Source organism: Prionailurus viverrinus, chromosome B2, assembly GCF_022837055.1.
Source record: "Prionailurus viverrinus isolate Anna chromosome B2, UM_Priviv_1.0, whole genome shotgun sequence".
Lineage (NCBI taxonomy): Eukaryota > Metazoa > Chordata > Mammalia > Carnivora > Felidae > Prionailurus > Prionailurus viverrinus.
Genome location: NC_062565.1, coordinates 54,709,110 through 54,729,697, shown reverse-complemented (window position 1 = coordinate 54,729,697; position 20,588 = coordinate 54,709,110). Strand labels below are relative to the sequence as shown.

General features: G+C 37.4%; 1 protein-coding gene across 2 annotated transcripts in view; it reads right to left on the bottom strand.

Moving 5' to 3' along the window:
• Positions 1–20,588, bottom strand: part of PRIM2 (DNA primase subunit 2) — a 350,775-nt gene that overhangs the window by 327,205 nt on the left and 2,982 nt on the right. For both annotated transcript variants that reach the window (XM_047860694.1, XM_047860693.1), the window contains exons 3-5: positions 19,550–19,653; positions 16,368–16,447; positions 14,730–14,850 (exon numbers count right to left, since the gene is read on the bottom strand). In XM_047860694.1, coding sequence (XP_047716650.1) covers positions 14,730–14,850; positions 16,368–16,447; positions 19,550–19,653 — 305 coding nt within the window. The remainder of the gene's footprint in view (positions 1–14,729; positions 14,851–16,367; positions 16,448–19,549; positions 19,654–20,588) is intronic.

Genomic DNA, 20,588 nt, shown 5'->3' with positions numbered 1-20,588 from the left:
AGGGTAATTCAGCTTGAAGTCTCACATTTAGTCATAGCATCTCTAGGTTTAAACTATCTTATAATGAGCAAAATCTAATTTTGTAGCTTGATCAGGAAAATCCAAATTCTGTGAACTTCTAAAATATTGCCACTAAAGACCATCTGCTATGGTGTATTTTTACAATCATACACATAAATGGTGAGGCCTCAATTAACTAAAAAATTCAATGAATCTTTTCCTCACTCTCCAAATATAATACTAGAGCTGCCAAAAATATATATATAAACTAATACAAGGTTAGCTTCCATAATTATCTGGCGTCAAAAAAAAAAAAAAAATACTGTCAGGATGTAAGTATTGTATTTGTGTAGTGTGCTTACAGAGGGGAAGCCCTGGTAATGCCTTCACTTAAATCATTTGGAAAGAAGTTAAGGGTATGCAGTTGTAACAGAAACACATAAAGGGCTCTGCGTAAAACATAAATTGTTCTGTACAGAATACAAAACAAATTGAAATCTGCTAACCAGCATAATTCCTCAAATTCAGTTCAACAGAAAAAGGTCATTTCATTTATAACATATATCACCTGATATTTAACCCTGAGAAACAAAAAGTATCTCATGTTACTGTACTCATCTTAAAGACTACCTCGAGTTTATGAAACACAAATTGAACTAATATTTTCTCTGGAAGTTAACTCATTTACTCAACACTCAGCATCATGCTTGAATCCGTTAAGCAGTGCAACTTAAACTTGCCTACTTCAGGGGTGCTTGGGTGGCTCAGTTGGTTAAGTGTCTGACTTCAGCTCAGGTCATAATCTCACGGTTCATGAGTTCAAGCCCTGTGTCAGGCTCTGTGCTGACAGCTCGGAGCCTGGAGCCTGTTTCAAATTCTGTGTCTCCCTCTCTCTCTGTTCCTCCCCCGTTCGCACTCTGTCTGTGTGTCTGTCTCTCTCTCTCTCTCTCTCTCTCTCAAAGATAAAGATTAAAAGAATTTTTAAAAAAAACAAAAAACTTACCTACTTCCAATTCTTAGAAGTAGGCATAAAACATAAAACAACTTACTTCTCCATTATAAAAATCAACTTGACCTTTCATCTGATTATTAATCCTTTTTCCCTTAGTTCGTTTTAAGTCTGGAATTTCCAGCAAAAGTTAACAGTATGAGTCTTACCACCCCATTTCACTCTTCTCCAGGCCCCCTTTCCACTCATATCATAGTCAATGGCTTGTCAGAAGCCCTATGAAAAGCTTCCATGCTCAAACACATTTGTTGTCTAGTGTATTACATTCTCACATCTGCATGTCCTGTCTCAGCTATATAACATCAGATTCTGAAATTTAGTTGTTGCCTGAAATTTAGTCTGCATCAAAGGGAATTAAAGGTACACGTTTCTCCATTTTGCAGGCATATTAAAATCAGTTCACAAGTTACTAAGAGGCTTATGATAATTTGTAAACACATCCCAGAGGGTAGCTACAAACAGAGGCATATACATCAGATGAATGGCATTTTCCTACCTTATGTAACAGAAAGAGCTGACCACAATGATGAATGCACAGTCCGAAAGAGCTACAACAATCCAAACTAGATCAACTAACAATGAAAACAATATAAGGACCAAAATGATCAGAAAACCCTGACTACCTCAAGGCCAACTTGCAAATACCTAAGAAATAATATAATACACAAGTGAACACCAAAAACTATTTTAAAACTCAACACATAAAACTATCAAATAAATGTGAAATCAATGTTCCAATGTTAACTGGAGAAATGCATCCCCAAGTTCCTAATAAATTCACACAACTGACATTTCCAATAACAAGTGACAAATTAAACATTAATTCATGTGCAGTGAAAAGTTATCAGCCAAAAATGACATGAAATAATTTCTAAGACAGAAGAAATTAAGTTTTCAAACTATAAGGGATAAGAAACAAATTTCAAATATCAGATTCAGGATAAGGAAAACTATTTTAAAATGGGTAAAAATAAGCAATACAAAGTTTTACATGTACTTGTTTTCAGTGAGCCACGCATAATGTTACCATCCACAATCGCCTTCACTCAAAAACCCTCACTTCTTGAAAAGATTTGTCAAGTGAATAACACTAACTCTATTTAATATGCAGTGGACTTCTCATTTGTGACACACAGAATACTTTCCATCTTTTAAGATGCTCATCTTCACTGCCATTCTGGGCTATATAAGTGAAATGCCTCCTACCATTAAATCCACTAGTATTTCGGGGTGCCTGGGTGGCGCAGTCGGTTAAGCGTCCGACTTCAGCCAGGTCACGATCTCGCGGTCCGTGAGTTCCAGCCCCGCGTCGGGCTCTGGGCTGATGGCTCAGAGCCTGGAGCCTGCTTCCAATTCTGTGTCTCCCTCTCTCTCTGCCCCTCCCCCGTTCATGCTCTGTCTCTCTCTGTCCCAAAAATAAATAAACGTTGAAAAAAAAAAATTAAAAAAAAAAAAATCCACCAGTATTTCAAATCAGGTAAAAAATATTTTCTGACTGTTCCAAGAAGGTTGTTTTGTTTTTTTTTTTAAACATCAAGGCAAATTATAAACAGGTATCTGACTCTGAACTTCAACAGCACAGAGAACCTTTGTCTGCAAGGCTGACAGGTGTCAAAACCTGACCTTTCCCTAACTGGCCAAGTGAAAAATCGCTAATAGCATATTTGACCTTACCCACTCACCTTTAATGTGACACAAGGTTAAGTCAATCAACTCAGCAATGAGATCCAAAACAGCCTCCAAAGACAATATTTACTCATTTCTAATCCTTCCTAGAAATTACAGATTTAAAATCCAAATTATTTACATGTAAGTCCAAGAATGAAAAAAAAGTTTTTCCTTTCTGAATGCTTCACATTAACATTTTGTGTTATATATCAGAATCTACTATGCACTAGAAACCCAAACACAGACTACAAAAGCCAAATTGTCAAAACACAGCCAGAATGAGAAACACAAGAATCTGAATCTGGTAACTGGCCCCATTCCTCTCCCCCAAATTTTTACCCAATAAAATTACATCAGCTATGGCAAACTGAACAAAAAAATTTAAGAAAAAAACTATGCAAAAAATTGTTCCTTTTTCTGTAAATATTTCTCCATTATGCAAACATAATGCAATTTAGTTATAACACTGCATCTCCTAACATAAAAATATATTTATTTTACAGAAACAGATCCACATAGAAGTCACTGCAGTCTTAGGGACAACTGGGTGGCTCAGCAGGTTAAGCATCAGACTTCTGCCCAGGTCATGATCTCATCGTTCATTAGTTCGAGCCCAGTATCGGGTAAGCATGAGCCCCACTTCAGGTGAGCCCCGCTTCTCTCTCTCTACCTGCCCCTCATGGCATTCTCTCTCTCTCATTCTCTCTCTCTCTCTCTCTCTCTCTCTCTCTCTCACTTGCTCTCTCTTCCCCCACCCTCACTTGCACCCTCTCTCTCTCAAAAAATAATGAATGAATAAAATTTTAAAATAAAATATTTTTTTAAAAAAGTCATTGCAGCTTTAATGAAACTATAAAGATAAAGACATACAAACACAGAGTCCAGGTAGACTCCAAGATGTGTGTGCCAGGAACCCAGCTTCTGTAGCATGGAAACGAAGATAGCCTTGTGGCTCTCCACTCCCCGATGTTTCCTTCTGCCTCAACTTGGGCAGCAGGGTCTATTATACATACATCAGAGACCAGCTTATGCAATAAATGCTAATAACGTTTCCCTAACTCTTGCTTTGCCTTAAGTCTAAAAGCACCTGTTTAAGTCCAACAGTTTCAAATGCAAACCAAATATTCCAATCAAAGTGAAGAAAACTGTGCATTTTTCTATTAACGGAATGGTAAAAGTTGGTAAATGGGAAGAGCCACAGGAAACTAGGGGTGAGCTAATCAAAAGCACCTGAATTCAAGCGCCTTAATTACCAGTACCAGTTGCCATGAGAGTATACCAGAAGGAAAAAGTCTCAGCCAGGAAAGTGATACAATGTATCACAGGAATGGGTTTTCTGCCAAGCTCCCGCAATGCTTTCTTACTTTTTCCATGAAAGTGAGCTACAAACGCCAGCTACAAACACTTGATCAAGTTTTACATTCCACAGTTTATTTCAGAAACAGAAAACGTGTTTTTCACACTCTACACACCTTCAACCAACATTCTAATAAACCCCCAGGAGGACTACCTACATCCCATCCCCCAAGTGAGAATCACTGAACTAAAAAAAGTCACACTAGTAACCCAAAAATTACTATTCCTTTTAGAAATTGCACAGGACCCCCCGACATACAAATGTAGACATTAATTTTCCCTACAATCAATTTCCCAATCATCCATATTTCTACATCTTACTTTAATGCATGTTTATTATAATGCACCTCAAACGACTTGCAGAATGAAATAAAATATAATTATAGCAAACACACTGGAAGTAACCACAATATTAAAAACCAATCATGACCAACACACATTAGTTTCAGGGATACAATAGAGTGATTTCAAAATTCCACACATCACCCACTGCTCATAACCACAAGTGCACTCCTTAATCCCAGTCACCTTTTTCAATCCATCCCCCGACCCACCTCCCTTCTGGTAACCATCAGTTTGTCCTCTATAGTGAAGAGTCTGTTTATTGATTTGTCTTTTTTCCCTTTGCTCACTTGTTTTGCTTCTTAAATTCCACAGATGAGTGAAATATATGGTATTTGTCTTTCTCTGACATTTTGCTTAGCATTGTACTCTAGCTCCATTCACGTCATTGCAAATGGCAAGATTTCATTTTTTATAACTGAATAACATTCCATTGTAAATAATACCACATCTTCTTTATCCATTCATCAACTGACGGACAGCTGGACTGCTTCTATAATTTGGCTGTTGTAAATAACGCTGTAATAAACTAAGAGTGCATGAATTAGTGTATTTTTGTATTCTTTTGGTAAACACCTAGTAGTTTGATTGCCGGATCATACAGCAGTTCTATTTTCAACTCTGTGAAGAACCTCCATATTGTTTTCCACAGTGGCTATACCAATTTGCATTCCCACCAACAGTGCACAAGGATTCCTTTATCTCCACATCCTCGCCAACATTTATTGTTATTGATTTTAGCCATTCTGACAGGTGGGAGGTGATATCTCATTGTAGTTTTGATTTGCATTTCCCTGATAAGTGATGAAGAACATCTTTTTGTACATCTGTTGGCCATTTGTAGGTCTTCTTTGGAGAAGAAGAATGTCTTCTGCCCATTTTTAACTGAATTATTTTTGGGGGGTATTCAGTTTTATAAGTTCTTTATATACTTTGGATACTAACCCTTTATCAGACATGTCATTTGCAATATCTTCTCCCATTCCACAGGTTGCCTTTTAGCTTTGTTGACTGTCTTCTTTGCTGTACATTAGCTTTTTATTTTGATGTAGTCCCAGGAGTTTAGTTTTGTTTTTGTTTCCCTTGCCTCAGAAGACATATCTAGAAAAAAGTTGCTATGATCAAAGTCAAAGAACTCACTGCCTGTGTTCTCTGCTAGGATTTTTATGGTTTCAAGTCTCCAAAATAGATTTTGTTTTAAATTGCAGCAAAAGTATATTAAATCTAATTAACCCCAAACTTCTCCAACATATAGGCATTTGCTGCCTCTGTATCTGCCATAGTATTACTAGTTAACATATATGCCAGCCACAGTACTAAGAACTCTACATATTCTAATCCATTTAAAACTCACAACTCTGTAAGGTGAGGATTAGGATTATCTTCATTTTATTTTTTGTTTTTGAGAAAGTAGGGGAGAGGGGGAGAGGGAAAGAGAGAGAGAATCTTAAGTAGGCTCCACATTCAGCATGGAGCCTCATGAGGGGCTCAACCCCAGAACCCTGGGATCATGACCTAAACTGAAATCAACAAACATTCAAATGACTGAGCTACCCAAGCGCTCCAGATTATCTTCATTTTAAAAAAGAGGAAACTCTGGGCGCCTGTGTGGCTCAGTCAGTTAAGCGTCTGACTTCAGCTCAGGTTATGATCTTGCGGTTCATGAGTTCGAGCCCTGTGTTGGGTTCTGTGCTTACAGCTCAGAGCCTGGAGACTGCTTCAAATTCTGTGTCTTCCTCTCTCCCTGTCCCTCCCCCCTCATGCTCTGTCTCTCTCTCAAACGTAAAAAAAATTTTTTTAATGAGGAAACAAATACAGATTAGAAAATTTACTCTAAGGGGCCCCTGGGTGGCTCAGTTGGTTAAGCATCTGACTTCAGCTCAGGTCATGATCTCATGGTTCAAGGGTTCGAGCCCCACGTCAGGCTCCATGCTGACAGCTCAGAGCCTGGAACCTGCTTCAGTTTCTGTGTCTTCCTCTCTCTCTGCCCCTCCCCTGCTCATGCTCTGTCTCTCTCTCTCTCTCTCTCTCTCTCTCTCTCAAAAATATATAAAACATTTTAAAAAAAGAAAAGAAAAGAAAAGAAAAGAAAAGAAAAGAAAAGAAAAGAAAAGAAAATTTACTCTAAATCACATAGCTGATTGTCAAGTCTGGGATTGAATTTTATGCTACCTGTAAGTCAAAAGTTAGCCTACTACTGTTTAATGGATGCTGACAGAAGACACAGACTCCTGCATTAGAGACAAAGAACTTTATTACTCCTATCACAAGAAGCAGCAAGAGAGCCAACATGTGTCATTCTCCTTAACTCTAAGTTCCTGGGGGGCAACATGACATAGTCCAGATGAATGGTCAAGTAGAGTAGGTTTGCACTACGAGGGAACACGGAGAAACAATCAACTTTGTAGCAGGCAGTAAGCAAGCCTCCTCTATATACCAGGAAGATATTTCTTCATCCCTCAAGGCTGCTTACTAAAATCACAGCTGTGAGAAATGGCCTGGTAAAGAGTGATCATGACCATGTTTTCATGACATACCAAGCAAGATATGCAGGATCAGAAGAGACCCTTGGAGGTGTTTTCCCAACACTGATGTGTGCCAGAGAGAAAACTCAAACTAAACAAATACAACACCAGAGTCTGGACTATTGACCACTATTAATAAAACATTCAAAAACTTCAACTTTGTTCCCTAAATTTAAAACTAGAATTATTGAGGTCATTAAGGCCTCTGGCTAAACACAACATATTTATTTCCATTACCTCCACAACAAAAGAAAAAAAAAGTCTCAATAATTTTAAAAGGACTGAAGTCATACAAAATATGTTCTCAGACTAAAATGAAATTAAGTTAAAAATCAGTAACAGCAGCAAGTTTAGAAACTTCAAAAATACATAGTAATTAACACTCAAAATAACCAGTAAGTCAAAGAACAAACAAGGAAATACTTTCAAATGAATGAAAACAAAACATGACATAGCCAAAACTCACGGAATGCACCTAAGGCCGTGTTCAGAGGGAAGTTTTAGCTATAAATGCCTACATTAAAAATGAGAAAAAAAAAAAACAAAACTCAAATCAGTAACCTAAACTTTGACCTTATGAAACTAGAAGAACAAACTAAACCCAAAGCAAACAGAAGGAAGGAAATAATAAAGATTAATAAGTGATAATAACAAAAATTAAACACACAAGAATAGAAACACAGTAGAGAAAAATTAAAACCAAAAGATAGTAATTTGAAAAGATCCACAAAATTGACAAACCTCAAATTCAATGACAAAAAAAAACAAAAAACGACTTAAATGAAAAAATGAGATCATTACCAACCGTATAGAAATAAAAAGGATCCCTGAAACTAATATAACATCAGATGTTAATTATATCTCTTTTTTTTTTTTAAAAAAGGATTGTAAGAAAATACTTTGAACAAGTGTACACATCAGTTAGAAAACTTAAATGGACACATTCCTAGAAAACACAAATTACCAAAACTGACTCAAAAAGAAATAGAAAATTTGAATAGATTTATAATAAGAGTGAATTAGTAATTTTAAAGCACCCCACAAAGAGAAGCATAAGCCCAGAAAGATTCACTGGTTAAATTCTACCAAATGTTTAAAGAAAAATTAACACCAATCCTTGACAACCTCATCCAAAAAAACCACAAGAGCAGGAAATACTTTTACAAACTCATTATATAAGACCAATATTACCGTGATACCAAAATAAGACCATGACATCACAAGAAAACTACAAACCCACATCCTTTATCGATAAACACAAAAATCCTCCACAAAATACTAGCAAATCAAATCCAGCAACATATAAAAAGAATCATACAGGATAATCAAGGGGGATTTATCCCACGAATATCCCAGCAAGATTGGTTTAACATCCAAAAACCAATTAATGCAACACACGATATTAATAAAGGACAAATCCCTAAGATAATCTCAACAGGTGGAGAAAAAGCACATGACAAAATCCAATACCCTTTCATGATGAGAATGCTCAATTACAATTAGAAGGAAATTTTCTCAATCTGATAAAGGGCATCTACAGAAATCATATATCTAATATCATAGGTCATGCTAAAAGACTGAATGCTTTCCTTCTAAAATGAGGAACAAGATGGGTGTCCACTACTGCCACTTCTATTCAACATTACATTGGAGATTCTAGCTAGGGAAATTAATCAAAAATGGAGAAATAAAAAGCCTCCAGATTGGAAAGTAAGGAGTAAGATTATCTCTATTTGTGAGACATAACCTCCTAAGGAATCCACTAAAACTGATTAGTACTAACAGAGTTCCATAGGTTGCAGGATATAAGATCAACATGCAAAAATCAACTGGACTTCTATACACTAGCAAGAAACATTCCAAAAATGAAATAAAGAAAATAACTCCACTTACAATGACATTAAAGAATAAAATACTTAGGTATAAATTTAACAAATATAGTACTCAATCTTGTTGAGAAAAATTAAAGAGAACCTTAAGAAATAAAGGACGGGGGGTGCCTAGGTGGGTTCGGTTAGTTGAGCATCCAACTTGATTTCAGCTCAGGTCATGATCCCAGGGACATGGAATCGAGCGCCACATTGGGCTCCGTGATGAGCATGGTGCCTGCTTGGGATTCTCCCTCTCTCTCCTTCTGCCCCTCTCTCCCACTTGCACTCTATCTCTCTATAATAAAATTTTAAAAAATAATCTAAAAATAAAAAACATCCCATGTTCATGAATAACACTTAATATTAAGATGGCAATACTCCCCCAAATTGATCTACATATTCTCTGCAATCCTAGTCTGAATCCTAGCTGACTTATCTGTAGAAAGTGGTAAGTAAATCCTAAAATTCTTAAGAAAATACAAGGAGGGGCGCCTGGATGGCGCAGTCGGTTAAGCGTCCGACTTCAGCCAGGTCACCATCTCGCAGTCCGTGAGTTCGAGCCCCGCGTCAGGCTCTGGGCTGATGGCTCAGAGCCTGGAGCCTGCTTCCGATTCTATGTCTCCCTCTCTCTCTGCCCCTCCCCCGTTCATGCTCTGTCTCTCTCTGTCCCAAAAATAAATAAACGTTGAAAAAAAAATTTTTTTAAAAAGAAAATACAAGGAACCAGAATAACTAAAATAATCTTGAAAAAAGAATAAAATTCATTTTATTCCCCTACTTCTCAATTTGAAATCTTACTACAAAGCTACAGTACTCAACATTCAAGACCACAATAGTACTGCCACAATGATAAGCATACAGCTCCAAGAAATAAAATTAACAGTCCAGAAATAAACCAACTTATAGTCAAGAGTAACAATTTGGTGAGGAAAGAACAGCTGTTTCAACAAACGATGCTAGAACAACTGGATATCCACATGCAAAAAAAATGAAGTTGGGACTCCTACTTCATATCATATACAAAAATTAACTCAAAATGGACCACAGACCCCAATATAAAAACTAAAATTATAAAACTCGTAGAGAAAGCCAGAGGAGTAAATCTTCATGACCTTCCTTTAGACAAAGCCTTCTTAGATCTGACATCAAAAGTACAAAAGAAAAAAACAGACAAGACTTCACATAAATTAATAACTTTTGTGTTGCAAAAGATAACCATCAAAATGAAATGACAATCCTAAGAATAGGAGAAAATATTTGTAAATCATAGATCTTATAATGGACTTGTATCCAGAATATGTAAAGAATTAACACTCAACAATAAAAAGAGGACTCAATTAAAAAATGTACAAAGAGGGGCGCCTGGGTGGCGCAGTCGGTTAAGCGTCCGACTTCAGCCAGGTCACGATCTCGCGGCCCGTGAGTTCGAGCCCCGCGTCAGGCTCTGGGCTGATGGCTCAGAGCCTGGAGCCTGTTTCCGATTCTGTGTCTCCCTCTCTCTCTGCCCCTCCCCCGTTCATGCTCTGTCTCTCTCTGTCCCAAAAATAAATAAATGTTGAAAAAAAAAAATTAAAAAAAAAAATGTACAAAGAAAAAAAAAATGTACAAAGGATTTGAAAAGACATTCCAAGGATATACAAATAACCAATAAGCACATGAAAAGATGCTCAACATCATGTGTCATTAGAGAAATGCAAATCAAAACCAGTGTTATGTTATCATTTCACATCCACTAGGATGGCTACATTCAAAAACAACTGTGGATGACGATGGAGAAAGTGAAACCATCATATACCGCTAAGATGTAAAATAGTGTAGTCACTTTGAAAAAGTTCGTCAGTTCCTCAAAAGCCTAAGCACAGAATTAATTACCCTACAACCTAGTAATTCCACTCCCAGATATATACATAAAATAAAAAAGACATCCACAAAAAAAAAAAAAAACTTGTACACAAATACTCACTACAGCATCATTCCTATTAGCCAAAATGTAGAAACCCAAATGTCCATCAACTGCTGAACAGAGAAGTATCATTTGACAATAAAAAGGAATGAAATACTGATATAGGCTACAACACGGATGAAACTTTAAAATATTGTGCTAAATAAACCATTATTCACAATAGCCAAGATATGAAAGCAATGTCAGTGTTCACCCATAGATGAATAGATAAAAAGATGTGGTATATTATACAATGAACTATTCGGTCATTAAAAAAAAAAAAAAATGCATTCCTATACACCAACAATGAAGCAACAGAAAGAGAAATCAAGGAATCGATCCCATTTACGGTTGCACAAAAACCATAAAATACCTAGGAATAAATCTAACCGAAGAGGTGAAAAACCGATACGCTGAAAACTATAGAAAGCTTATGAAAGAAACTGAAGAACACACAAAAAAATGGAAAAAGATTCCATGCTCCTGGATAGGAAAAACAAATATTGTTAAAATGTTGATACTACCCAAGGCAATCTACATATTCAATGCAATCCCAATCAATCCCTACCAGCATTCTTCAGAGACCTAGAACAAATAATCCTAAAATTTGTATGGAACCAGAAAAGACCCCAAATAGCCAAAGCAATCTTGAAAAAGAAAACCAAAGCAGGAGGCATCACAGTCTCAGACTTCAAGCTATACTACAAAGCTGTAATCATCAAGACAGTATGGTACTGGCACATGAACACTCAGATCAATGGAACAGAGAACCCAGAAATGGACCCACAAATGTATGGCCAACTAATCTCTGACAAAGCAGGAAAGAATATCCAATGGAATAAAGACAGTCTCTTCAAGTGGTGCTGGGAAAACTGGACAGCGACATCCAGAAGAAGGAACCTGGACCACTTTCTTACACCATACACAAAAATAAACTCAAAATGGATGAAAGACCTCAATGTATGACAGGAAGCCATCAAAATCCTCGAGGAGAAAGCAAGCAAAAACCTCTCTGATCTTGGCCGTGGCACCTTCTTACTCAACACATCTCCGGAGGCAAGGGAAACAAAAGCAAAAATGAACTTACTGGGACCTCATCAAAATAAAAATCTTCTGCACAGCAAAGGAAACAATCAGTAAAACTAAAAGGCAACCGTGAGAATGGGAGAAGATATTTACAAATGACATATCAGATAAAGGGATACTATCCAACATCTATAAAGAACTGATCAAACTCAACACCCAAAAAACAAATAATCCAGTGAAGAAATGGGCAAAAGACATGAAGAGACACTTCTCCAAAGAAGACATCCAGATGGCCAACCGACACATGAAAAAATGCTCAACATCACTCATCTTCAGGGAAATACAAATCAAAACCACAATGAGATATTACCTCACACCTGTCAGAATGGCTAACATTAACAACTCAGGCAACAACAGATGTTGGTGAGGATGCAGAGAAAGAGGATCTCTTTTGCATTGTTGGTAGAATTGCAAGCTGGTGCAGCCACTCTGGAAAACAGTATGAAGGTTCCTCAGAAAACTAAAAATAGAACTACCCTACAACCCAGCAACTGTACTACTAGGCATTTATCCAAGGGATACAAGTATGCTGTTTGAAAGGGACACATGCACCCCAATGTTTATAGCAGCACTATCCACAATAGCCAAAGTATGGAAAGAGCCCAAATGTCCATCAATGGATGAATGGATAAAGAAGATGTGGTATATATATACAGTGGAGTATTACTCAGCAATCAAAAAGAATGAAATCTTGCCAACTGCAACTACGTGGATGGAACAGGAGGGTATTATGCTAAGTGAAATTAGTCAGAGAAAGACAAAAATCATATTACTTCACTCATATGAGGACTTTAAGAGACAAAGCAGATGAACATAAGGGAAGGGAAATAAAAATAATATAAAAACAGGGAGGGAGACAAAACAGAAGAGACTCATAAATATGGAGAACTAAGGGTTGCTGGAGGGGTTCTGGGAGGGGGGATGGGCTAAATGGGTAAGGGGCATTAAGGAATCTACTGAAATCATTGCTTCACTATACACTAATTTGGATGTAAATTTTAAAAAACAAAAAATAAAGTTAAATCAAAAAAAAAAAAAAAAGAGTGCAAACTTCCAGTAGAATGATGGATATAGTTAACAATACTGTATTATATAACTGAAAAGTTGCTATGTGAGTAAATTTTACATGTTCTCACCATAACCACAACAAAATGGTAATTATGTGAGGTGAAGGATGTGTTAACTAGCCTTACTGTGGTAAAACATTTCACAAGGCATACATGTATCAAATCATCACATCTGACACCTGAAACTTACACAATGTTGTATGTCAATTAGGTCTTGATAAAGCTGGCAAAGAAAGACAAACTATATAATACCATTTATATAAAGTCCAAAAAATAGTCAGAATTAACTTATGATAATAAGAGTCAGACAGTGGCTAATTTTCGGTGGAAGATAGGAGAGAGTGAATGGGAGGACGCATAAGGTGCACAGGTGATAGCAACATTCTATTTCTTAACTCTGTTAATGTTCACTTTGTGATACTTCACAGAGCTATACAATTACAATCTGTGCACTTTCCTGTGTGTGTTACACTTAAATTTTAAAGTTTTTTTTTTAATGTTTATTTTGAGAGAGAGAGGGGGAGAGAGAGAGAGAGTGCGCCTGCACACGTGTGAAGGAGGCGCAGACAGAAAGGGAGAGTGAGTTTCCCAAACAGGCTCCACACTGTCAGCACAGAGCCCAATGCAGAGCTCAATCTCATGAACTGCGAAATCATGACCTGACCCAAAACCAAGAGTCGGATGCTCAACTGCCTGAGTCAGCCAAGCACCCCAAATTTTAAAGTTTTTTAAAAGAAACATGGTTTTGCTTTAAAAAATTACACATGACAATACATGGAGACACCGTAGACACATCTACAAAAAACAGATCTTCTCAAAGACACTCCTGTATTCATTTCCACAGGAAAATACACACTATTTTTATCATGAAAGGATAAAGTAACTGTAATTGAATTAGCAATAATGGACTTCACTAAGGATCTAAGTTAAAACAAAGGGAAAAAAGCATGGGGCTTGGGTTAGATGATCTGAGCTTGACACTATTCTATGCCCACATAGATGTTATTTAGAAATCTCACTGACCTCTTTATGAGAAGGGAGAGAAACTTGAAAGTGCTTCCCTAGCACATGCTAAACACTAAACGTCTATCAAATGTTTACTTCCCTTCATGCTATTTCTTTCCACCAACTTCAATAACCAACAGTGTTCCTGTATACAGTAGGTACATTTTCCACTTCTCAGACAGGACCATGTATTTCACTCCAACTTCTACTTTATTTGGCTTTAAGTTACTCACTCTAACATCAAAATCAAGACTCACCCAATGCTACTACCATCTGAGTCTAAGTCTTCCAGAACAGAATTTTTCAGCCTTCCCACTACAACACAGATCCACCTAAAAGACATAAATCCTATTTCCACCCACAATACTTATACCTGCTAAATATATCCCAGACATTTCTTTAGTATATAGTTACGATACGTAAATTAAATATATCTGCAGAATAACTATTCAGAGATTCTACTGACAACTGACTTTTCAAATAAAGTCTAAATTAAACATCATCATTAGAAGTAAATACTACCACCTCTCTATTCTCCTTAATGTCTATTATTAGCTTTAAATTTCCAGCCTAGAAGATTAAAGATGAACTCTTATAAATTAAACCTTCTTGTGTTTTCACAAGTCACATATTTAATAAAGCAACTAAATGTGAAACTTCGGTACTAAGGAGTCCCTTTTCTTCTAGTCACGGAAAGGCAAGGTTTCATTGCTGTGCAAAGCCAATAGCTATTCTTTCAGGCAAGTACTTAAGAAAATGTAAACCGAAAAAACACCTCACATTAATACTCGCACTTAAGGTGAATGGGAAAGGATGAATGGTGAAAACAACTGAAAATGGCTACAAAACCATACTCACGGCCTCAAAATGCAAATGGCTATCCTTTAAGAAACTTTGAATCTTGTCTTTGGGTAAAATACTGAATCGAAATCGAAGGAGATCCATTTCTTGTTGAATGAACCAGCGTCTAAGATCCTCACTGAAATCAAGACAGAGAAATGGTAAGTATAAATGAAAAGTCCACTGATTATTTTAAAAGTCCATGGATTATTAAAATCAAGAAATTTTTATGAAATAAAACTCAAATATGAGCAAGATGCCAACAGACAGAAGTTAAAAGCACACATGTCATCTATTATGATAAACAATATACAGAGTACATACCATGATGTTCAAGGATGTGCTGAACATTGGGAGAGGTATTACGAATATAGAATTAAATACAGAATACCTTGAGCCTAGCTGATTATCCAACAATATAAAAGAAAACAGTTCATTGCATTTAACTGCAAAACGGTCATTTACATCAGAAAATGGGGTATTCCTTCAGTCTAAGGTGGTTTCATCAGTGCCAAATCAACACCAAAAATTTTTTTTTTTAACATTTATTTTTGACAGAGAGGGAGAGACAGAGCATGAGCAGTGGAGGGTCAGAGAGAGACGGAGACACAGAATCCGAAACAGGCTCCAGGCTCTGAGCTGTCACCACAGATCCCGACGCGGGGCTCGAACTCACAAACAGGGAGATCATGACCTAAGCCGAAGTCAGACGCTCAACTGACTGAGCCACCCAGGCACCCCAACACCAAAATTTTTAAAGGTCACTTTATCTCTGAATAGATTATGATCAGATAAACTCTTAAAGTAAACTTTGTTTACAGCTTTATAGTTAATAATTTCACAAAATTTAATATGCACAACTACATCTTGATTTTTGAAAAAGAAACACACAAATATAAATTCATAAAATACATAATGGTTATTACTATTGTCACAAAATAATTATACTACTATAGATAAAATATGATGTAGTTCCCCCCCTCAAAGGGACTTTCACAGATTGTCAGCAATGCATTGACTGCATAAATTACATAAACTGCACATTCATCGTTACAAAAGAAAACCTCCAGAACCAAAGATGGTCGTGGATAGGATCACCTGTCCAGGGATAAGTGGGACACTAAACAATTCAAGATTCTCATTTGATAAGACTCTTAACAGAAAGAAACAGAAAAGAAACTTACAATAAGAAAAGAAAAAGGCAACTAACTCCTTCTCCCTCTGGGTGGCACTGTAGACTTACAAGAAACCAACTAGCAAAGGGAAAATAGCTTACACCTGTACTAAATTCAAGTATATGTTTGAGGTATTATTTCTTATAAATAGTGCCACTTTTTTTCTGAGAAAACAGGATCAAAAAGTCCTTTCTTACTGAAATCCCCCCACCCACAATTGCAAATCCCAAATGAAGAGCCTCTCCCATAAAACTAGTAAGTGTTTCAACAGGCAAGTTTTACAATAGAATTTTTTTCAATTTTTTTTAGTAAACAACTGGCTTCAAACAATTTGCAACAACAGTGTTCAACCCATGAATCACCAGCTTCTGATGTTATTCTGAGTTTTCCTATGTGCAGTACAATACATGTCAGCTTCCCACGTACCAATTTGTAACCCAAGATAGCAGCTTTGACTATGAGAGTCTAAATGTATACTCACGACTGGCAATAAGCAAGGCGTAAAATAAAGTGAGAAATATGATCTCTTCTTCGGCGTTCATATTCATTTTCTACATTTTCCTTAAAAATAATGACACATGAACAACATAAACACATTAGGATGTTAAGAGGTATAAAGAAAAATGGAGTCAATATAAGCCAATGCTAAAATAAAAGTTTCAAAAACAAATTTCATAATATGTAATTACCATTTTACTTACGTTAGCAAACAAGTGACACTGAGATCTGACCTGATCTCAAACAAAACCTCCTGGGTTTGGACTCTCTTCCTATCAACTCCTCTCTTAACTTTCTTTCTTACCCAGCATATATCCTGGGTTCTCCCCTCTTCCACCACCTCTGGCATGAACCTTCATTTAACCATCTGGCCAAACCTAGATTCTAAATAAATCTGCAGTCCTATTCCCAAAACACTAAGAACTTCTGGGGGAAAAAAATACACAATTATTGAGAATTTGGAATATTAAAAATTCACAACCTCTAACCTGAACTGGACTTTTATAAGCACCAAGAAATTCTTATTCAAGTCCAACACAGTAAGAGCAAACATGTCTTGAGCATTTATGAGGTACACTTACAGCACTGTTGTAAGCATGTTTAATCTATTAACTCACTTAATCTTTAAAAAAAACTCTCATGAGGTAAGCACTACTATATCCCTATTTTAAATATGAGGAAACCGCCTAGGTGGCTCAGTCAGTTAAGCATCCAACTTCAGCTCAGATCATGATCTCACGGTTCATGAGTTTTAGCCACGCATCAGGCTCTGCTCTGACAGCTCAGAGCCTGGAGCCTGCTTTGGATTCTATGTCTCCCTCTCTCTTTCTGCCCCTCCCCTGCTCACACTCTGTCTCTTTCTCAAAAATATATAAAAATTAATTAAAAAAAATGTTTTAAGGAGGACACTGAGGCACAGGGATGTTCTGAAATTTTTCCAGAGTCATAAAGCTTATTAAACAATAGAACAGAGATTTGACACATAATTATCTCTTTCCTCACTGTTAGAAAAGCTGCTTCAGTCTTCATTACTTGACCCAAGCTCCCTACCACGCCATCTTCTCTCTCAACAGAGAACTTCACTTACTTTACAGAAAATAAAGGCCACCAGGCCAACTGCTTCAGCTCCAAGCATGTGCATCCACTGTATTACTTTCCCTTCCATCTCTATGGACAAAGGATCTCCCCTCCTCCTGAATAAGCTCATCCCTAAACCTGAACCATGCAATCCATCTGCTCTTGGCTCCTAAGGATCTTGATTTATCAAATGCTCTCTCCAAGTATCTTTAAGCTCCCCTCCTCTTCTTTCTCTTCTAGATTTTTTCACTCAGCTTATAAGCATGTTCAAGTGTCTCCTGTTATGTGTCCTCTCTTTTTCCCTACAAATTCTTCTATATTCAGACCTATTTCTCCCCTGTCTTTTCAGCTAGCCATCTTAAAAGAGTACATATTCTATACCCACCTCTCTCCTCCAAACACTGTCCTCATTTTGGCTTCTGCCTCTATCTACAACTCATCTATCCGTACAACTCATCTTACATGAGCCTAAGCTTCTGAAATTATGTGGTTAAGAGTATCACCTGAGGGGCGCCTGGGTGGCGCAGTCGGTTAAGCGTCCGACTTCAGCCAGGTCACCATCTCGCGGTCTGTGAGTTCGAGCCCCGCATCAGGCTCTAGGCAGATGGCTCGGAGCCTGGAGCCTGTTTCCGATTCTGTGTCTCCCTCTCTCTCTGCCCCTCCCCCGTTCATGCTCTGTCTCTCTCTGTCCCAAAAATAAATAAAAACGTTGAAAAAAAAAATTTTTGTTTAAAAATTAAAAAAAGAGTATCACCTGAGACAAAATGTCCAGTTCTAATCTTGGCCCCACCATTTACCATCTCATAAGCCTGGGCCAGTTACTCAGCCTATCAATAACTCTGTACCTTTATCTATAAAATAGGGATGACAATTGTACCTGCTTCATAAGACTATTAACTATATTACATGGATTAATATATGTAATGTGCTTAGGGCAAACTCTGGGATACACTAAGCATAATATGAATGCCTGCTATTATTCCTATGGGATCAGTATTTACATCATAATCATCATTATGGAAACTCCAAATTTCCTTGGCCACCATGCCACTATTATCCCTGCTGATCTCCCACGTCTCAGGCAGCTCCTTCTCAATCTCCTTCCCAGATTCCCCCAATTCTACTTCACCTTCAGTACTGGTATTCTTCACATCTTGTCCTCCATCGTCTTCTCACTCAAATATTTCCCTCCTCCTGATGATTCCAACCTTCTTCTTAAATCCATACTCCCAACTCCAGGCTTAAGTCCAAGCTATATGCATATCCAATTATCTACTACACATTTCCACTAGAACCTCAAATTCTTGTCTAGAACTCAACATGTTCCTTCTAAGACTTGCTTCTCCTCCTATATGTTACCTCTCAAAATACTACCACCATCCATAGTTGTCCTAACCAGAAACCTAAGGTGTCATTCATAACTCTCTTTTCCCTTCTCCCTGTAATGTCACTAAAATCTTTTGATTCTACCTTCATAATATCATTATACTAGTCCTCTTCTCCAATTCAAATCACTCTCATCCTTTTCTCCAATTCGAATCACTCTCATTATGTCCAAGCTACTTGGTTTTCCTCCCACAGACATGGCCCTCTCAATCTGCTATCTTCCCAAAATAAAAATCTGATCACATCTATCGAGTTTCAGTTCCAGCACTACCTGGAACTTAAACACCTTCCCAAACCTCCCCAAGCTGGGCTGGGTAATCCTATGTGCTCTTGGAGTTCCTGGAACACATGTCTAGTAACAGTACTCATCCTGTGGTACTCATCTGGCAATGTCTGGAGATACATACCAGGTAGAAGCCAGAGATGCTGAGCACCCTACAATGCACAGGACAGTCCCTACACCAAGAAATTATCAGGCCCAAATGTCAGTAGTTCCGTGGCTGAGAAACCCTGCTGTATTATAATCGTCTGACTATATATGGCAATCATTCCTAGTGGACTGCAGATATACCTTCAGGCACAGTCCATGCTATTTTAGTCTTTTTAAAAGCCCTGTGCCTAATACAAGATATTTTCCACAACCAAGACTCAGTATATAAATATATACAAACCGAAAAACATTTCTTTCCCACTTTTACTTACTCTGAAGGAAAACTTGAGCCTTCTTATCTCAGCCTCCAATTTACTCTGGTATTGCTCGGTTCCTTTCACATGGCTCACACCAAGATTTTCAACTGTTTTTAGCACTAGAAATTTTTTAAAAACAGAAGAAAAATGTATGAATGCAAGATAATTTTTTTTAGAAGACAGCACGCACACAAGCAGAGAAGAGGGACAGAGAGGGAAAGGGAAGGGGGGAGGGACAAGGAGAGAGAATCTTAAACAGGCTCTGCGCTCAGCACAGAGTCGAACACAGGGCTTAATCCCACGATCATGGGATCATGACTTGAGGTGAAATCAAGAGTCGGATGCTCAAGTGACTGAGCTATCCAGGCGCCCCAAGATAGTTTTTAAAAACTAAATCCCAAGACAAAGCCTATGAACAATTCCATAATTACTTGTTTTTAAAAGATAAGTTATAGGGGCACCTGGGTGGCTCAGTCAGTTAAGCATCCAACTCCTAATTCCAGCTCAGGTCATGATCTCACGGTTCAGGAGCTCTAGCCCTGCATCAGGGCTCTGCACTGACAGGGAGGAGCTTGCTTGGGATTTTCTCTCTCCTTCTCTCTCTGTTCCTCCCCTGCTTGTGTTCTCTCTCTCAAAGTAAACAAACTTGAAAAAATAAATAAAAGATAACAAGTTGTAATAGTTTTATTTTCTGCAAGTACATTATATAAATTATATAAATTTATAAGAAGATAATTTCCATCCATGTGCAGAAAATATCCATGTCCCATAACACAAGTTAATACCAGGATTCTCAGAGAGTGAAGGGTGGGGAATAATCATTGTTGTACTGAGCCACCATTGTCGAGGACATGCAAGTGTGCTGGTATGAAAAAAAAAAAAAAAAATGAGTACCCTTGTTTGCATCCCTTCTGTGATACTGTTAGTTTGTTTCATTTACTCAGCATAGAATCATCAGAAAAAACAGCCCTTCCTTTCCTGATGAAGTAGAGAAGACACAACAGTGAAGAAGCAAAGCCCTCCAATGATGCAAGTGAACTGTCCTGATTAGATG